The 20,290-nt window shown below is 52.2% G+C and overlaps 1 protein-coding gene and 1 pseudogene across 5 annotated transcripts in view; both read right to left on the reverse strand.

The window, feature by feature from the left end:
* The window catches only part of IWS1 (interacts with SUPT6H, CTD assembly factor 1), a 318,075-nt gene that overhangs the window by 125,855 nt on the left and 171,930 nt on the right, over positions 1-20,290 (reverse strand). For all 5 annotated transcript variants that reach the window (XM_078666040.1, XM_078666044.1, XM_078666042.1 and 2 more), the window contains exon 9: positions 7,977-8,106. In XM_078666040.1, coding sequence (XP_078522166.1) covers positions 7,977-8,106 — 130 coding nt within the window. The remainder of the gene's footprint in view (positions 1-7,976; positions 8,107-20,290) is intronic.
* LOC144792884 (ADP-sugar pyrophosphatase pseudogene) lies at positions 17,349-17,999 on the reverse strand (annotated as a pseudogene).

A 20,290-nucleotide genomic window follows, 5' to 3' on the forward strand; every position in this document is an offset into this window, starting at 1 on the left:
TCTCTCTGGGAGGTTTTGAGGGCAATGGAGTTTGGTCCTATTTTTATTCAAACTTTGCAGAACGTGATCAGGGTGCCTCTGCACGAATTCTGCTAAATGGCCTGCTTACACCGATCTTTAACATCCAGAGAGGAACCAGGCAGGGGTGTCCGATCTCCCCCCTTTTATTTAATATATACATGGAACCATTGGCACGGGCGATGAGATTGGATGATCTAATCTATCCCTTTAGATCCGAAGAATAAAAATAGCCCTTTATGCCGATGATTTAATATTGTATACGAGTGACCACGAGGCAACGATCCCGAGGGTAGAGGAGCTTATGTGTGAATTTGGTTCTTTATCTGGCTACCAAGTTAATAATACTAAGACAGAGGTGATGTGCTGGAACCTGGACTGGACAGGAAGAGTTAGTGTAGAGTTGAGATATCTGGGGATCTGTATCGTCAAGGACTTGGAGAAGATACATGAGCTTAATCTCAACAGGGTCATAAAAGAAATAGATGGCCTCTTCAGTAGATGGAGGAACCTGCCCTTAACCATCTATGGAAAAACGAACTTAGTAAAGATGGTCATTCTTCCCAAGTTGTCGTACTTATTTTCCTCTATACCATTAACATATATGAAAAAAAGTTTAAGCAAGGAACAGAGTAAGATCGGGAGCGTTGTGTGGGGTGAAAAAGGGGTCCGATTGGCGTGGAAAAAGATCAGACGCAGATTAAAGAAAGGTGGGCTAGCTCTTCCAGACGTCAGGTTATATGCTGCAGCATTCCAGTGCCTGCCGCTTTGTGCACGCAAATGCTGTGCATGCATTTTTAACATTGCGGCGGGTGCAGCTTGAGGCTCCACCCGCCGCAATGTTAAAAATAGAGGATGTGACCGCCACCCTGGCGGTCACATCCTAATCTGTATGGAGGGACCGCCGCTGCCCCTGCGGACGGTCACTCCTACTCTATGGTGGCGGACGGACTCAAGTCCGTCCGCCATCATAATCGGCCCCATAGTTTGGCATTGCCCATGAGAAGGGCAGGTATCACCACTTGGGCCGAGCTTGTGGATTCTGGAGGGGTATACCTGTGGGAATACCTAAGAGCAAAGATTGGGCCAGGGTTCTCAAGATTTAAATATTTACAGTTGGTCTCATGGTACTATGCAGAAAAGGGGGAGGTCAGTGGGAATGATCGAAGGGTTGTGGCAATCTACCCTCCCAATCAAGAAGGAAATCTCGGTATGGTATAACACCCTTCTGGAAGCGGAGGACCATGAGATCCCCCCTTAGCTGCAGTTTGGGCGGGAACTCCTCTTGGGCCATCAATAGAGTCCCTATACGTGCCCTCTTTAACGACCCTGTATAAATATGTCAAGCCTGCCTGTTTAAAAAAAAAACACTTCTTCGTTATTAACAGGATCTTTTACACCCCCGCCAAGATCGCCAAGTTTGCTCCGAAGCCATCCCCCAAATGCCCAAGATGTTTGCTACCTCTTGCCAACGACTTACATATCTTTCTGGAGTGCCCAGTATTGGCAACATTTTGGACAGAGGTGGGCGACAATATCCGAGATATACTTAACACCACTATAGATATTAACACGTCACTGGTATTTTTTGGAGACGATGGCCAACTTAGCCAGACTCTCTCTCAGAAAAACAGAGGTTTATTAATGTATCTGGTATTGTTGGCCCGAAGGGAAATTTGTAAGAGGTGGAAAGACCCCTTACCACCTCAGAGGGAGGATTGGCTTAAGGCATCACTCACCATGGCTCGTCTAGACTACGAGGGCACAGAAGACAAGCCGTTAAACATCTGGCATCCTTTTGCGAGTTGGGGCCAAAGTTTAAGATTAATGTAATTGGTCTAATGATTACACCAGGCTCCCTCACAAAATGGGACCAGTCGGACGACCCAATAGAGTGCGGTAAGCCGTAGGGGCCACAGATCGTAAAAGCGGCTTCATAAGACCCGCAGAGGCTTGCAGGTGAGATGAGGACCAAAAAAAAATAAAAAAATAATTGTACCACAAAGCAATACAGAATAATACCAAAACAAACATTAATCAATTGCATGAATGACAAAATATTCTAATGCATTTTATTTTTACAGAATATCAAAATTGTAATTTTAATGGGAAGGTTAGAGCTTTTCTTTCTTCTCAATTGATATACCATAGAACATTTCTGCATGTCGGGGACCATAGAGAACAGTTAAAATAAACATTTATTTTAAGTCTGGTTTTTAAACTATATAGTCACTTATCAGAGTCAAACACTATAAAACCACTATAAAATAGGTTTTAAAGTAGAAGGAAAAGCTGGCAAGGCACATATGTGAGTAGTTTAAAATCATCACTTTAAGGATTCCAGAGGCTGTAGTATCCCAGTATGCGCAGCCCTCAGACAAGCCATTTATTAGAAGCAGTCCACAATAAGAAACAAGCATTGGTATATCCAATAGGTCTTGTCTTTGGGACCTTATAAATGTGTAGTCAGAGCTATTGACTTGTTGTCAAGCTATGTTGTACACCATTGTGGCTGCTATGTAGCATATTGAAAAGTTATAACAAAAAAGTGTTAAAAGCATTTTTGTTACCTTATGTATAACAAGACATTATGTACAACTGAACAACCCAATTAAAAAAAAAGAATAAACATAAAAAATGTTTTTTGTCCTTGCAATGCTGGCAAATTCTTCCTGGCTGTTCTAATGTTGAAATGGTGCTTAGTGATGCTGCGGTGGTGCTAAATGATGCTGCGGTGGTGAGGCATGTTGAGGTGGTGGTGTTTAGGCGGTTCTTAGTAGGTGGTGCTGAGCTCTGTTCAGTTGGTGTTGTGTTGAGGTGATGCTTTTTTGATGCGGAGGTGATGTTGCGCTGTAGGATATTTTTTTTAGGAGACTGCATAAATTACACAATAAATCATGTAAGTGCCGAAAGGCAAGCTCAAAGGAAAGCACTGCTGGATGTTTTCCAGCTTCACCTGTTTTGTGAAGGGTGGGAAGGTTGGGATTAATGTTTACCTAACCCACTACATTATTTCAACTCACAAATGCATAACTGAACAAAACAAAAAAATACATTACATTAAAAACACAATACAACTTACAAAACAGTATGCTCCAGGTCCAATTGAGACAGCAAATTGCACCGCACTGCTAAATGGCAAAAACAGCCACGAATAAATACAAGGGGAGTGCTTCAACAGACCAAATGTATTTTTGCTTCAGCGCCACCAATATTTACACCATTGTTTTCACGTATATTTTGCAGCTTCGCCTATTTTATATAATGTCTATTTGTTTTGGAGTGCAGTGGATGTATGTGGTATGGAGTGGAATTATGCGAGTTGTATTGGAAGTCGCTGCAGGTGATTAAACAAGCACTCGTGTGTTTTTAATTCTTTAGGCTATTTTCCACACTCCCGCTGATGGTTAAGCGTAAACGTTTTTTGTTTGAAGCAGAAAGGGTACAAAAAAAGTATGGTGTTGTGGGAGAGGGATTAACCGGGGCGGCAATTCCGCGGCGGTTTGATTGAGTGGGCGGGGCCATGTAGGCCAACGGATGTGCGCAGCACTACGGAGGTAGAGCTTGCGACGGCCGTTGGCCGACGGGCGCATCAAAAGGGTTAATAATTTCTAGCTGCTTTTTGTAATGCGCAAACAACGCGCTTTCAAAGTGAACATTGGCATAGCTCTCAAGATCGCTATCGCTCTTGTGACTTGCATCTGTGTCTGTTTTCGGAATGTAAAGATTCAGTGAAATGCCCTTAATCACAGGATGGGAAGCTTCCCCCCGCGGGAGGAACCTTGTTTTCAAGAAGTAAATAGGTTTGGAATTGTTATTTAGCCTTATGCTGTGTTCTTTTTGCATAGGTTATTTTCTCAAAAGTAAAAAGTTACCGTGCTGCAGAGAAAAAAGAACACACTTAAAATTAATTAGCTACAGCAGAGGCACAAACAAAAGATTGTTATATTTTATTAACCCTACATTTATGGGACAACCAATGTGCGGAAATTCGAATGAAAGGCTGCGTGTTTTTTGTGTAGGGGTTTGTTATATGCTTTTTGCAGATTAGAAAGGGAGCTTGTCTTTTGTATCTTATTTATGTATTTTATTTGCTAGACAGTCGAGGGGTGGTCCGAAAATGCCACCCACAACCCAAGGGGATTTCAATCACTTGTGGAACGTCTTCAAGATGTCCTATTAGGGTGATCCCCGTTATTGCGGTGTATGCAACAGCGTATTAATGAACAGACCCCATAAAAACAATCGGTGCTGAGAAGACGCCGAACGAGTATTCTCCACTGATAAAAGTACTGAAGGGAGACAAGACCACACTCACCGATTGGGAGTTGTAACTTGATTTTAGAAAGTGGTGTTTCTTGAACGGTATGAAAGAAAAATTGTCCAACTAGCACTCAAAGCACAGTGCCTCTGGCAGTGGCAGCTCAATACAGTTTGCCCTGAAGAAATTGCCTGATAAAGACCAAGGCAATGAAACAGGTCGGCTGTGAGCAGAGTGCGAATCGATAGGTAGTATTCGCATCTCTCCTTTTTATGTATATGTGTTTACTGTTTGCAACAAGAGAATGCGAGTAAAAGGTTTCTGTATCTTGTTTGCACAGTAGTTTTTTTGTTATATGTTGAACGTGGTTAGTCCTTGTCACATATAAGTTTTGCGTACACTGCACCATTCACTGTCTCTTTTCCTTTGGGTTTCGGACACGTTTACGTTAAGCTAGGTGGCACCGATGATGAGAACAGGGCCATCCTGGTGAGTACCAACCAGGGGTCCCATTGGTGGTGCGCCCGTGAGGTGTCATCTAGCTATTCACTTTTTTTCAAATGTTGTCCTTCTAGTGAATGTATGTCCTGTGCTGTCCGGTTACACGTTGATCAGAGAATGGCTATCTTTTATCTTGGCAATAGACTGGAACATGGTAATAATCTCTAGAATTAGAGGTGTGGCTGGAATGATCTTTTGACAATCCATAGATGTTCACAGGTCCATAAGATAAACTGCCCTAAGGACTAGGTCTTTTTGTGATTGTTGCCCATAAAAACAAACACAGCTGGGGCTGATGTTGCATGAGGGTTGGGAAAACACAGTCCTCGCAAAAAAGGGGAGCCTGCATAGCAAGACTCGAGAACAAGCATTGGAAATGCAATAGGTCTCGCAATAGAAAAGTTGGAGCTATTGGTTTTGTAATTGACAAATTTCTTTTAATGTGTGGGTCTTGAAACTTGCAAAAGTAATAGCTTTGTCATTTACAATGGCAATACTTTATACGTTTTCAAATGTGACACCTATAGCATTTGTAATGTCAACGATACATACAATCCAGACCCTACTGCCTTTGACAGCGCTCGTCATTTGCCGAGAGGTACAATGGCAGGCAGTGTGGGTGTCTAAAGGTGGAGCAGCCAAGGAACTGAGTTAAGGAGCCGCCGTGCTAAGAGAGAAGAGCTGTGTGACAACAGTCAAAGCAGCAGGGGACGAGCTGCATTTTTGCCACCCACTAAAAACAAGCTTTCGGCATTGTGGGGGGCTAATTGGGCAGAGTGGGGAAAGCCTGAGGTTTCAGTGAGGGGGAGTTGGGCATGGGTGGGAAGTAATGACAGAGTTAACACGGAGCACCTCGGAAAAGAAGTACACGAGGGAGACAGTTGGAACAAGTCGGGCAGCACAACAGGGGCAGAAAAAAAAACGCGCCCGCGTTTTTTTTAACTTTCATTTCGCGGCCGCGTTTTTTTTTTTTAAAGCCTTTGATGCAGCAAGGGGCGGAGCGAATACCTTTGAAGAGCTGCTGGAGGCACCAAGCTAGGGAACAGATGGCTGGCTTTGATGTGCACGTGCATTTTATGTCAATGCGCTTGCGCATTGAGCTTGCTTTTCACGGGCACTGCATGAAATCGCCAGTTTGGTTAAGCTCTGGATAAGCCCCTATATTCTCGCAAGCTAAATGCGCAAGCGCATTGACAGACGAGACCTAAAAATGTGGAAATGCCAGCGATGGGAGGAGACTGCCGGGTGGAGGGTGGAGACGGAATCTGTTTAAGTGCCAGGGGCAGAAAAGTGTTGCAGAGGGAAAGGGAAAACAAGAAACAGAGCGGGAGGTGCGTCTGTAATGATAAAAGATGAAGTGTGGCAGCCAGGGAAAGGGGGCAACAATACACAGTGCAGGAGCTGCAGCCGCAACATTGAAAAATGAAGCGTAGCAGCCAGCAACAAAGTAGTGTTTACGTGAAGCCTTTAGGGCACTCATCACGTGCACAGAAGGGTCGGAGGCAATGCTAAAGTATCATGGAGGGATAGATGAAAGACGGGGAGGGAGCAGCAAGCAACGGAGCAGAGGTGTGGCCACAATTATGAACATGCTGAAAGTAAAATCATGTGCACGCGATTGTCCGAGGCAGTGTTAAAGTAACGTGGAGGGAGGCAGCAAGCAACTGGGCGGGTGGTGCGGCCGCAATAATGAACAAGCTGAAACTAAAAATGGTGCATCAGACAAACCATAAATAAACAAACTAGTAAGAGGACATGTAACAAGGGAAATCCCATGAGAGGAAACCAAACAGCAAAATGCTGGACAAAGACAACAAAGGGACCATAGAAAAGCAAGATTGTACGAAGGGCACTACAAGGAACCAATGTAAAAAGGTGGGCATGCACTTACCCCACAGAGTAGATTATAGCATGTCTCGAAGAGACAGTGCAGGCGCTGCCTAGGCTAGACATTAACCTTTTTAATACCAAATAAGCGTAAGCTTCTAGTTTAACCGAGAGGAAAGTGTAATGTTTTCAGTAGTAAGGAAAAACCCAATATGGAGAACTACTACAAGAGGTAAATAACTTACTTCCCCATAATGGTATTTATTTATAAATAATACAATTTTATAATCAGCTCATCCTCTCACAAAAGGAAGGAAAACTTAGAGAAAAAGCAATTCAGAAAAATAGCCATAAGAATGAATTCCCCAGAGAATATTGGTCCACTAAAATGCTGGTAAGATATTGTAATTAAGGCTCCCCGTTTCCGTTTTTACAGATTTTTACAAATAAATACAGACAGAAACCATATTTTTTTTGTCTGTATTTATTTTTATTTGTGGATAAAAACGGGAATTGGGTGCTTTTCGAGTGATTCTAAATACACTTTGCCATGACTGCCAGGCCAATAACTGTCTGGATTGATAGGTAAGGGGTTTAAAAAAAAGAAGGGAATTTTAGTCAAGAGGCAGTGGCTATGCACAAGGCCGATACAGAAATGTGCATATTTTCATACAAGTGCATTGATTTATCTTCTGCGGGTGTTCATATCACTGAAACCTGGCAGGCATTCAAGCATGACTGCATATTTCTTGGTTAAATAAATGTGGAAATATACCAGTTTCAGCTTTAGATTTTTCACAAAACTCATAATAAATATGGATAAATACAGATAAAGTTGACAAAAATAAATGTGGATAAATACAGACGGAAATGACAAAAAAACAAATACCATAAAACCCGGAGCCTTAATTGTAATCCATGCAATAATGCAGAGGTCAAGGTTACTTGTATGCAAATCTCAGGTCCTGGGACATTTCTCAAAAAGGAAACCAAGGCCACAATCACTTTTCGTGGAATGGGCCCCAAGAACTACCAACAAAAGGCTAGTTGGCATTTTAAAAACAGTCTACACTTAGATTTGAAAGTTGGAATGAGATCATCTATATCCAATCTTCCACTTTAGAACAGCTTTGGAACGGGTATCTAAATTGATTTCAAAATAAAACTAGCAAATTGTTTTTTTAAAACAGTACTGATACCAAAGCATTAGTGGTATTACAATTTGAATAGACAGGAAAATGGTAAGAGTTTGGAAACATGAAGATCTTGGAATGGAAACACTTTTTAATATTTCAGATGAGAATAACAGGAAAAAATGAGAACAGAAATCAGCTGAATGCCAGAACAGAATAGGCAGTAATCCTTTTACCTCTTGTAGGACTTTTAAGAGTTCTTCCCGGATCTTAAGTGCTGGCAAACTCCGATCAGGAAGAGGAGAAAGCCATTCCTTAATGGCAGACATTGCTCCGCTATCAATGAAGGTGTCCTTCAAATCCTGCCTATAAAACAGAACAACAAAGACAATCTCACAAAAACTGAAATATGAAAATGCTGGAAATACATGCATAGCGTGATAGAAGATTATTCTAAGGTACTTAACAGGAGCATTACTTGGCTAAATTAACGTAGATTTTATTTGATGACCTGAAACCTTCAGATAAGTAACTGTGAGGAGAGTTTGTGGAATCTGTACCTCTGGCTCATGTGCCTTCCAGGAAGCATAGATATACAATAAAGAACGTGTCTAAATGCTCATTTCTTTATTAAGGAATGCACACTGTTCCTGTTATCCCAATCTACCAGTGGCCTCAAAGCCAAACACTCCTCTCCACAAGCACACTTTTAATATCTATCATCATCATCATCCCCTCAAACTATTGGAAGCTCAGCTCGAATTATACCATTTCACACATGCCTAGTCACATTTCACCTAGGCGATGACTTTCCTACCCTAATTTTCTTATCCCCTTGATACTGACAACACATTTCTTGGTAGCACAAACCTCTCCAACATTGAGAAACCCAGTTTCATAAGACTTCTTCCTGAATCTTGCTGCCAAGCTTAAACTCACAAGGTACATCAAGACCCAACACGGCTTCTTCAAAACGTATAATCCTGGCAACAAACAATCGCATTCTCTCAAAGGTCTCCTTTCATTTCTCCTAACAGGACACATCAAAGTATTATTGACCAAACTAGAGATTATGAGAGCAAGAGATACGAGAGAGCGAGAGAGAGAGAGAGTCAAGGCGCTGAGAGAGAGTGAGGCATGGTGCAGAGAGAAAGAGGGGCCAGAGGGAAAGAGGGAGGGAGAGAGGGAGAAAGAGAGAGAAAGAGAGAGAAAGAGAGAGGCACGGCGAAGGGGCAGAGTGAGGGACGGCAGAGAGAGAGAAAGAGGGGCTGGAGGGAGAAATAAAGAGAGAGAGGGTCAATGCAGAGAGAGAGAGAGCGAGGCACGGCGGAGGGGGAGAGAGAGCGAGGCACGGCAGAGGGGGAGAGAGAGCGAGGCACGGCAGAGGGGGAGAGAGAGCGAGGCACGGCAGAGGGGAAGAGAGAGCGAGGCACGGCAGAGGGGAAGAGAGAGCGAGGCACGGCAGAGGGGGAGAGAGAGCGAGGCACGGCAGAGGGGGAGAGAGAGCGAGGCACGGCAGAGGGGGAGAGAGAGCGAGGCACGGCAGAGGGGGAGAGAGAGCGAGGCACGGCAGAGGGGGAGAGAGAGCGAGGCACGGCAGAGGGGGAGAGAGAGCGAGGCACGGCAGAGGGGGAGAGAGAGCGAGGCACGGCAGAGGGGGAGAGAGAGCGAGGCACGGCAGAGGGGGAGAGAGAGCGAGGCACGGCAGAGGGGGAGAGAGAGCGAGGCACGGCAGAGGGGGAGAGAGAGCGAGGCACGGCAGAGGGGGAGAGAGAGCGAGGCACGGCAGAGGGGGAGAGAGAGCGAGGCACGGCAGAGGGGGAGAGAGAGCGAGGCACGGCAGAGGGGGAGAGAGAGCGAGGCACGGCAGAGGGGGAGAGAGAGCGAGGCACGGCAGAGGGGGAGAGAGAGCGAGGCACGGCAGAGGGGGAGAGAGAGCGAGGCGCGGCAGAGGGGGAGAGAGAGCGAGGCGCGGCAGAGGGGGAGAGAGAGCGAGGCGCGGCAGAGGGGGAGAGAGAGCGAGGCGCGGCAGAGGGGGAGAGAGAGCGAGGCGCGGCAGAGGGGGAGAGAGAGCGAGGCGCGGCAGAGGGGGAGAGAGAGCGAGGCGCGGCAGAGGGGGAGAGAGAGCGAGGCGCGGCAGAGGGGGAGAGAGAGCGAGGCGCGGCAGAGGGGGAGAGAGAGAGCGAGGCAGAGGGGGCGAGAGGCGAGGCAGAGGGGGCGAGAGGCGCGGCAGAGGGGGCGAGAGGCGCGGCAGAGGGGGCGAGAGGCGCGGCAGAGGGGGCGAGAGGCGCGGCAGAGGGGGCGAGAGGCGCGGCAGAGGGGGCGAGAGGCGCGGCAGAGGGGGCGAGAGGCGCGGCAGAGGGGGCGAGAGGCGCGGCAGAGGGGGCGAGAGGCGCGGCAGAGGGGGCGAGAGGCGCGGCAGAGGGGGCGAGAGGCGCGGCAGAGGGGGCGAGAGGCGCGGCAGAGGGGGCGAGAGGCGCGGCAGAGGGGGCGAGAGGCGCGGCAGAGGGGGCGAGAGGCGCGGCAGAGGGGGCGAGAGGCGCGGCAGAGGGGGCGAGAGGCGCGGCAGAGGGGGCGAGAGGCGCGGCAGAGGGGGCGAGAGGCGCGGCAGAGGGGGCGAGAGGCGCGGCCGAGGGGGCGAGAGGCGCGGCAGAGGGGGCGAGAGGCGCGGCCGAGGGGGCGAGAGGCGCGGCCGAGGGGGCGAGAGGCGCGGCAGAGGGGGCGAGAGGCGCGGCAGAGGGGGCGAGAGGCGCGGCAGAGGGGGCGAGAGGCGCGGCAGAGGGGGCGAGAGGCGCGGCAGAGGGGGCGAGAGGCGCGGCAGAGGGGGCGAGAGGCGCGGCAGAGGGGGCGAGAGGCGCGGCAGAGGGGGCGAGAGGCGCGGCAGAGGGGGCGAGAGGCGCGGCAGAGGGGGCGAGAGGCGCGGCAGAGGGGGCGAGAGGCGCGGCAGAGGGGGCGAGAGGCGCGGCAGAGGGGGCGAGAGGCGCGGCAGAGGGGGCGAGAGGCGCGGCAGAGGGGGCGAGAGGCGCGGCAGAGGGGGCGAGAGGCGCGGCAGAGGGGGCGAGAGGCGCGGCAGAGGGGGCGAGAGGCGCGGCAGAGGGGGCGAGAGGCGCGGCAGAGGGGGCGAGAGGCGCGGCAGAGGGGGCGAGAGGCGCGGCAGAGGGGGCGAGAGGCGCGGCAGAGGGGGCGAGAGGCGCGGCAGAGGGGGCGAGAGGCGCGGCAGAGGGGGCGAGAGGCGCGGCAGAGGGGGCGAGAGGCGCGGCAGAGGGGGCGAGAGGCGCGGCAGAGGGGGCGAGAGGCGCGGCAGAGGGGGCGAGAGGCGCGGCAGAGGGGGCGAGAGGCGCGGCAGAGGGGGCGAGAGGCGCGGCAGAGGGGGCGAGAGGCGCGGCAGAGGGGGCGAGAGGCGCGGCAGAGGGGGCGAGAGGCACGGCAGAGGGGGCGAGAGGCGCGGCAGAGGGGGCGAGAGGCGCGGCAGAGGGGGCGAGAGGCGCGGCAGAGGGGGCGAGAGGCGCGGCAGAGGGGGCGAGAGGCGCGGCAGAGGGGGCGAGAGGCGCGGCAGAGGGGGCGAGAGGCGCGGCAGAGGGAGAGAGTGAGGGGCGGCAGAGGGAGAGAGTGAGGGGCGGCAGAGGGAGAGAGTGAGGGGCGGCAGAGGGAGAGAGTGAGGGGCGGCAGAGGGAGAGAGTGAGGGGCGGCAGAGGGAGAGAGTGAGGGGCGGCAGAGGGAGAGAGTGAGGGGCGGCAGAGGGAGAGAGTGAGGGGCGGCAGAGGGAGAGAGTGAGGGGCGGCAGAGGGAGAGAGTGAGGGGCGGCAGAGGGAGAGAGTGAGGGGCGGCAGAGGGAGAGAGTGAGGGGCGGCAGAGGGAGAGAGTGAGGGGCGGCAGAGGGAGAGAGTGAGGGGCGGCAGAGGGAGAGAGTGAGGGGCGGCAGAGGGAGAGAGTGAGGGGCGGCAGAGGGAGAGAGTGAGGGGCGGCAGAGGGAGAGAGTGAGGGGCGGCAGAGGGAGAGAGTGAGGGGCGGCAGAGGGAGAGAGTGAGGGGCGGCAGAGGGAGAGAGTGAGGGGCGGCAGAGGGAGAGAGTGAGGGGCGGCAGAGGGAGAGAGTGAGGGGCGGCAGAGGGAGAGAGTGAGGGGCGGCAGAGGGAGAGAGTGAGGGGCGGCGCAGGGGGAGAGTAAGGCGCGGCGCAGGGGGAGAGTAAGGCGCGGCGCAGGGGGAGAGTAAGGCGCGGCGCAGGGGGAGAGTAAGGCGCGGCGCAGGGGGAGAGTGAGGCGCGGCGCAGGGGGAGAGTAAGGCACGGCGCAGGGGGAGAGTAAGGCACGGCGCAGGGGGAGAGTAAGGCAGGGCGGAGGGAGAGAGTGAGACAAAGCAGAGGGAGAGAGTGAGGCGCGGCAGAGGGAGAGAGTGAGGCGCGGCAGAGGGAGAGAGTGAGGCGCGGCAGAGGGAGAGAGTGAGGCGCGGCAGAGGGAGAGAGTGAGGCGCGGCAGAGGGAGAGAGTGAGGCGCGGCAGAGGGAGAGAGTGAGGCGCGGCAGAGGGAGAGAGTGAGGCACGGCGCAGGGGGAGAGTAAGGCACGGCGCAGGGGGAGAGTAAGGCAGGGCGGAGGGAGAGAGTGAGACAAAGCAGAGGGAGAGAGTGAGACAAAGCAGAGGGAGAGAGTGAGGCGCGGCAGAGGGAGAGAGTGAGGCGCGGCAGAGGGAGAGAGTGAGGCGCGGCAGAGGGAGAGAGTGAGGCGCGGCAGAGGGAGAGAGTGAGGCGCGGCAGAGGGAGAGAGTGAGGCGCGGCAGAGGGAGAGAGTGAGGCGCGGCAGAGGGAGAGAGTGAGGCGCGGCAGAGGGAGAGAGTGAGGCGCGGCAGAGGGAGAGAGTGAGGCGCGGCAGAGGGAGAGAGTGAGGCGCGGCAGAGGGAGAGAGTGAGTGAGGCGCGGCAGAGGGAGAGAGTGAGTGAGGCGCGGCAGAGGGAGAGAGTGAGGCGCGGCAGAGGGAGAGAGTGAGGCGCGGCAGAGGGAGAGAGTGAGGCGCGGCAGAGGGAGAGAGTGAGGCGCGGCAGAGGGAGAGAGTGAGGCGAGGGAGAGAGTGAGGCGCGGCAGAGGGAGAGAGTGAGGCGCGGCAGAGGGAGAGAGTGAGGCGCGGCAGAGGGAGAGAGTGAGGCGCGGCAGAGGGAGAGAGTGAGGCGCGGCAGAGGGAGAGAGTGAGGCGCGGCAGAGGGAGAGAGTGAGGCGCGGCAGGGGGAGAGAGTGAGGCGCGGCGCAGGGGGAGAGAGTGAGGCACGGCGCAGGGGGAGAGAGTGAGGCGCGGCGCAGGGGGAGAGAGTGAGGCGCGGCGCAGGGGGAGAGTGAGGCACAGCACAGGGGGAGAGTAAGGCACAGCACAGGGGGAGAGTAAGGCACAGCACAGGGGGAGAGTAAGGCACAGCTCAGGGGGAGAGTAAGGCACAGCACAGGGGGAGAGTAAGGCACAGCACAGGGGGAGAGTAAGGCACAGCACAGGGGGAGAGTAAGGCACAGCACAGGGGGAGAGTAAGGCACAGCACAGGGGGAGAGTAAGGCACAGCACAGGGGGAGAGTAAGGCACAGCACAGGGGGAGAGTAAGGCACAGCACAGGGGGAGAGTAAGGCACAGCACAGGGGGAGAGTAAGGCACAGCACAGGGGGAGAGTAAGGCACAGCACAGGGGGAGAGTAAGGCACAGCACAGGGGGAGAGTAAGGCACAGCACAGGGGGAGAGTAAGGCACAGCACAGGGGGAGAGTAAGGCACAGCACAGGGGGAGAGTAAGGCACAGCACAGGGGGAGAGTAAGGCACAGCACAGGGGGAGAGTAAGGCACAGCACAGGGGGAGAGTAAGGCACAGCACAGGGGGAGAGTAAGGCACAGCACAGGGGGAGAGTAAGGCACGGCGCAGGGGGAGAGTGAGGCAGGGCGGAGGGAGAGAGTGAGACAAAGCAGAGGGAGAGAGTGAGGCAGGGCGGAGGGAGAGAGTGAGACAAAGCGGAGGGAGAGAGTGAGGCAAGGCGGAGGGAGAGAGTGAGGCAAGGCGGAGGGAGAGAGTGAGGCAAGGCGGAGGGAGAGAGTGAGGCAAGGCGGAGGGAGAGAGTGAGGCAAGGCGGAGGGAGAGAGTGAGGCAAGGCGGAGGGAGAGAGTGAGGCAAGGCGGAGGGAGAGAGTGAGGCAAGGCGGAGGGAGAGAGTGAGGCAAGGCGGAGGGAGAGAGTGAGGCAAGGTGGAGGGAGAGAGAGTAAATTTAGATGGAGTGTGAAGCAGGGTAGAGTAAGAGTGAGGCGAGGTAGAAATCGAGTGAGGGGAGGTAGAGAGGGGAAGGTTGGGTGAAAAGAGAGAGTAAAGGTGAGGTAGGGAAAGAGGAGACAGGGTGGAGAGGGGAAAGGTGGGTGAGTTGGGGAGAGCAAGATCAGGGAGTGGTGACATGGAGAGTAAACAGGATAAGAGATGGAGAACAAGCATTTACAATGCAATGGTCTCGGCATTATTAAAGGTAGAGCTATTGGCATTGCTTATGACTTTTTTTTTTTAAATCATAAATAAATAGCATTGTCATTTACAATGCCAATAGCTTAATCGCTCGCATATGCATGACCTATTGCATTTACACCCACACAGAGCCACACACACACACACACACACATACAGAGCCACCCACAGAGTCATTCACATAGAGCCACCCACACACTGAGCCACCTACACAGAGCCACCCTCACACAGACGGAGCCACCTACACAGAGCCACCCTCACACAGACAGAGCCACCCGCACATAGAGCCACCTACAAAAAAAAGCTATCTACACAGAGCCACACACACACACACAGAGGCACAGACACACACACACACACAGAGCTACACACACACACACAGAGCCACACACACACACAGAGCCACACACACACAGAGCCACACACACACACAGACCCAGTCACACACACACAGACCCAGTCACACACACACAGACCCAGTCACACACAGACAGAGCCACACACACACAGAGCCACACACACACAGAGCCACACACACACAGAGCCACACACACACAGAGCCACACACACACAGAGCCACACACACAAACACAGACCGAGCCACACACACACACAGACAGACAGAGCCACACACCAACACACACAGAGCTCAACACACACAGAGCCCAACACACACAGAGCCCAACACACACAGAGCCCAACACACACAGAGCCCAACACACACAGAGCCCAACACACACAGAGCCCAACACACACAGAGCCCAACACACACAGAGCCCAACACACACAGAGCCCAACACACACAGAGCCCAACACACCTCGCGCAGAGACAGCAGTAAATGTTTCCATTGTGGTTTTTCCAATAAATGCGCCATGAATCATGCGAGGCCTGTCTGCCTCTTGATTCTCACCCTGAGCGGTTACTGCTTTACCAGAAGCCATAAATCAGAAGAGTAAAACTACACAACAGGTAATCTCCCCCCCCTCCTCTACCCTCTGTGCCTTGTTTCGGATTCCTGCTTTTCAGCAGAACTCGGTGCTTCCTGGAAAGCCATCCCCTGGTCTCGTTAATACAGTCATGTTCCGGTAATCTGGTCCTCGTTTAACGTCAGAGAGTGTTCCATGTGTGTTGATATCCTGAAAACAATCGAAGCTCTCAAGGAAAATGTATGCAGTTTGCATCAAATGGTCAGGTATCCATCACTTCATTTACAAGACGCTGTTATAAGTAACATCAGCTTAACTGGTGATCTACCGGAGATTAAACATTGCACTGCACATCACGCCACAGTCTCCACACGGAAGGAGCATACAATGAAGTCTAAATCTCTAACAATCTCTTATACATGGAAACGCAGAGGTAGGCCTCAGAAAAATCTGTTCTTGTGTCAGCCTACGAAGGTGGGGTGAATCCTTTTTTTTTCCTATTAAGGACCGCTGCACGGACACCCGCGCTCGGATTATTTATATATTTCTTAACTTTAACAGTGAGCGCGGCGCCCACTTCAAGGACACCGCGCTCAGTGTTAAAGTTAAGAAATATATAGAAGAAACCACGCGCAAACACACATACCTCAATGCAGGGCCCACATACACTCATTATATACACAAACACTAACATACACTGACACACCCAGTCACCACTACAGGCCACACACACACACACACACACACGCACACACACACACACACTACGACACACATATACAGGGGCAGACACTGCTACAGGGGCAGACACTGCTGCAGGAGCACGCACTCATCACCCATACAGAGACAGACACCACTGCAGGCCACAAACACCCATCATACACACACATCGGGGGCAGACACCGCTGCAGGCCACAAACTCCGATCATGCACACACATCGGGGGCAGACACCACTGCAGGCCATAAACACCCATCATGCACACACATCGGGAGCAGACACCACTGCAGGCCACAAACCCCGATCATGCACACACATCGGGGGCAGACACCACTGCAGGCCACAAACACCCATCATGCACACACATCGGGGGCAGACACCGCTGCAGGCCACAAACACCCATCATGCACACACATCGGGGGCAGACACCACTGCAGGCCACAAACACCCATCATGCACACACATCGGGTTAGGTGCCGCTATACATAAGTATGTCTTGAGTACATTTAAAAGCAGTATCGAAACCTAACCTTCTGTGAAAGGGTTGATGTCCTGCTGCTGTGTGAGGTGTCATGGGAGCCATGAACTCTACTTGTCTATGCAGCTTGTAGTTTCAGTCCAGTCCAATCTCTTTTCCAACTACTGTTTAAATCAGGCGGTGAACTTTGCATATTTTGGAAATGTTAAGGAATCCTTCAACTCGGGCAGCACTGCATAGGGAAAACTGGATTTAGATGGGCTGTGCAAGATACTATGGCCCTGATTACACCCTTTGTTGCTTGTAATCCCCTTTTCATGTACTCACTTCCAAGTCGGGGGTATCTGCCCATGCCTACTTTGTGCTATTTGCCCATGGGTAATACCCGACGAGAATCTTGTTGGTAATTGGCACCAAATTGTGATTTGTGCCCCCACAAACACGCACAATTGTTCGTATTTGTGTGGTTTCCTTTCTCAGCACTTAATTGTCCGAACCGGCCCTAGTGGTAGTCCACAACATGTGGCCCTGTCTGTTCTTTCTTTACATTAGCACAACAACCACTACAGGCCACACACACACACACACACACAATGACACACATATACAGGGGCAGACACTGCTGCAGGAGCACGCACTCATCACCCACACATGGACAGACACCACTGCAGGCCACAAACACCCATCATGCACACACATCGGGGGCAGACACCACTGCAGGCCACAAACCCCGATCATGCACACACATCGGGGGCAGACACCACTGCAGGCCACAAACACCGATCATGCACACACATCGGGGGCAGACACCACTGCAGGCCACAAACCCCGATAATGCACACACATCGGGGGCAGACACCACTGCAGGCCACAAACAACGATCATGCACACCCTACAAACCTTTATTAGTTATGCAACGCTGAAGAAATATTCAGTGAATCATTAATAAAAAGCCTACAGCACATTTAGTCCGTCCTTTCTTAAGCACGGGAAATGCTATTCATGTTAGAAACAGGCTTTAACTCGAAAATACCATGATGTACAGTCCCTTTCAGCGCAGGCGTCAGCTAAAACCTTAAAGTTCATGCAGCAGCGCTCCAAGCGCTTGTTTCAAAAGCGAACATCAATTTTCGCCTTTCAGAAATGGCAGCTCGAATGGTTTGGCGACTGCGTGCTCCAACGCTAAGGCATAAGTGTAAACTCGAGCATCCACCACAATGTGCTCCTTCGCCACCAGTGCTTCAATTCTCTTTAGTAACTCATTTATCGGTAACAACATTACTTCCACAAATTCTCCATCCTCAAGTTTTGTCATTGGTTTAATATTGGCTGCAACATCTCCATTAATTAATACGGTTACTATATAAGTTGCACAGTTTGACAAACCAGGATCCAGACAGACCACTGGAGAACACTCTGCAACTTCTCCTTTATACCCAGTTTCCTCCTTAAGCTCCCGTAAAGCCGCAGTTTGTGGACTTTCATTGGGATCAATAAGTCCAGCAGGAAATTCTAAGCAGTAGCAACCCATTGGCGGTCTAAACTGTTTCACCAGCACAATGCATTCATAATGAAGGGTTCTTTGCAGCACTGGAATTATGGCTACACCATCAGCTGGGCTTCCTTCTTTCCTGGTGGTGCGTTTTACAGTTTCCCAGTTTCTGGTTTTACCAGTGGGATCTACGTATGTTGTATGCAGGAGCTTCACCCACTTTCCTTCTGAAATGGTCTCTTCTTTGATGATTTTCTCTTTTGTACCGACAGAATACTCTCCACATGCTTCATGTTCCATTCTCAATCCTCAACCAACACAGCTCCCTTGCACGCGGTTCACCTAATCTTCCTGCTGCCCGTGGCGCAGACCTGCTAAGCAGTCATTTGATGACGTCTCACGATCCCGCGTACTGAAGGGAGGTGGGGCGTGCAGACACTGCTGCAGGAGCACGCACTCATCACCCACACAGAGACAGACACCACTGCAGGCCACAAACACCCATCATGCACACACATCGGGGGCAGACACCACTGCAGGCCACAAACACCGATCATGCACACACACATCGGGGGCAGACACCGCTGCAGGCCACAAACACCGATCATGCACACACACATCGGGGGCAGACACCGCTGCAGGCCACAAACACCCATCATGCACACACATCGGGGGCAGACACCACTGCAGGCCACAAACACCGATCATGCACACACACATCGGGGGCAGACACCGCTGCAGGCCACAAACACCCATCATGCACACACATCGGGGGCAGACACCACTGCAGGCCACAAACACCGATCATGCACACACATCGGGGACAGACACCGCTGAAGGCCACAAACACCCATCATGCACACATATCGGAGGCAGACACCGCTGCAGGCCACAAACACCCATCATGCACACACATCGGGGACAGACACCGCTGAAGGCCACAAACACCCATCATGCACACACATCGGGGGCAGACACCACTGCAGGCCACAAACACCGATCATGCACACACACATCAGGGGCAGACACCGCTGCAGGCCACAAACACCCATCATGCACACACATCGGAGGCAGACAGCGCTGCAGGCCACAAACACCCATCATGCACACACATCGGGGGCAGACACCACTGCAGGCCACAAACACCGATCATGCACACACATCGGGGGCAGACACCGCTGCAGGCCGCACACACTTATCTCACACACAGAGCCACACACACAAGGACAGACACCACTGCAGGCCGCACGCACTCATCACACACACACTCACACACACACAGGCCCGACCCGCCAGTGGCCCACATCTTACCTCAGACGTGCTCCGCAATGTCTGCCCAGCTCCCGTAGGCCGCTGGGGAACCACGGCACTGAAGCTGCCGATTCAGATGCAGCGCTAGTCTGCCCAGCCCATTAAAATATAAATGCCACATGACCAGGAACCTTCTTTATAAAGCAACGGATTGTAGAGATACATGTCACTCTGTTAGGGACATAGTCACAAACTACCCTGTCAGGCACAGAGGGGGCTTATAAAGTACCGTAGTTACATTTATTAAACCACGCCTATTTGGTAGACGCCAGCTTTTGGAGAGCACTGGTGTAGTAAGGGATGCAGAACCGCAGATTGTGAGTCATGTCATGCTGGATGACTCGACTGCGTTTTTTTTTCTTCAAAGTGCTGAGGGGAAACAGAAGAAGGAAGGGTGGGGGCTTAAGTGGGAATGATGGAACAAGGGAATAAGAGAAGAGGACATGGGGAAATGATGTCATTCATGCTGAGCGGGCGGAGAGGATGTGATTAGATCACCTAGGCGAGGCATCGACCAATCAGTTTATTAGAGTGTTTGTATGCGTGGGGGGGTAGGGAGTGACACAACGTGGACACTCTTCCGATAGGTGTCTACGAGTCCCTGCAGTTGGCCCCTCAGTCTGCGCCTTGATGCCAGCAGCGTAGCCCAGTCCGCACACCTCCAGGGTCTCAACAGAGCCGAGGGGGAAGGGCGCAGATCACACTACACGGCGCTTATGCAAGTCTGTGCGCCACTCTATTTTTGCACTCCTACCATAATGCCCATGTCTCTGTAGGGGTCCCTCTCGCATGCCACAGCTCACAGGTTTGGAATCCACAACTCTGCAAGACCGCCGCATCTTTCACCAACCTCCGGGCACCACCTTGCAGCTCCTCTGCCGTCGAATGCAGTCGGACCCCAGCCGAAGTTCCAGGGACCGCAGCGCAAGACCGTGTGTGCCTGCCACCGCCCGTCACGGCCCACTTTCGTGTGGCGAGCGGGAGGGTAGGGGAGAAATTCCTTCGGCTGTTCCGCGTGGCCCCACATTCTGCCACGCTCTGAAAGCCTCGTCGTCTCCCCCGCTCCGGGCACTCCACGCAGCAGCAACAACCAGACTACACTTTCAATAGAAGTTACTTGCAAAATAAAGTATTAAAAACAGATTACAGGCCTG

The sequence above is a fragment of the Lissotriton helveticus genome, chromosome 11 (assembly GCF_964261635.1).
Source record: "Lissotriton helveticus chromosome 11, aLisHel1.1, whole genome shotgun sequence".
In the NCBI taxonomy this organism is placed as follows: domain Eukaryota; kingdom Metazoa; phylum Chordata; class Amphibia; order Caudata; family Salamandridae; genus Lissotriton; species Lissotriton helveticus.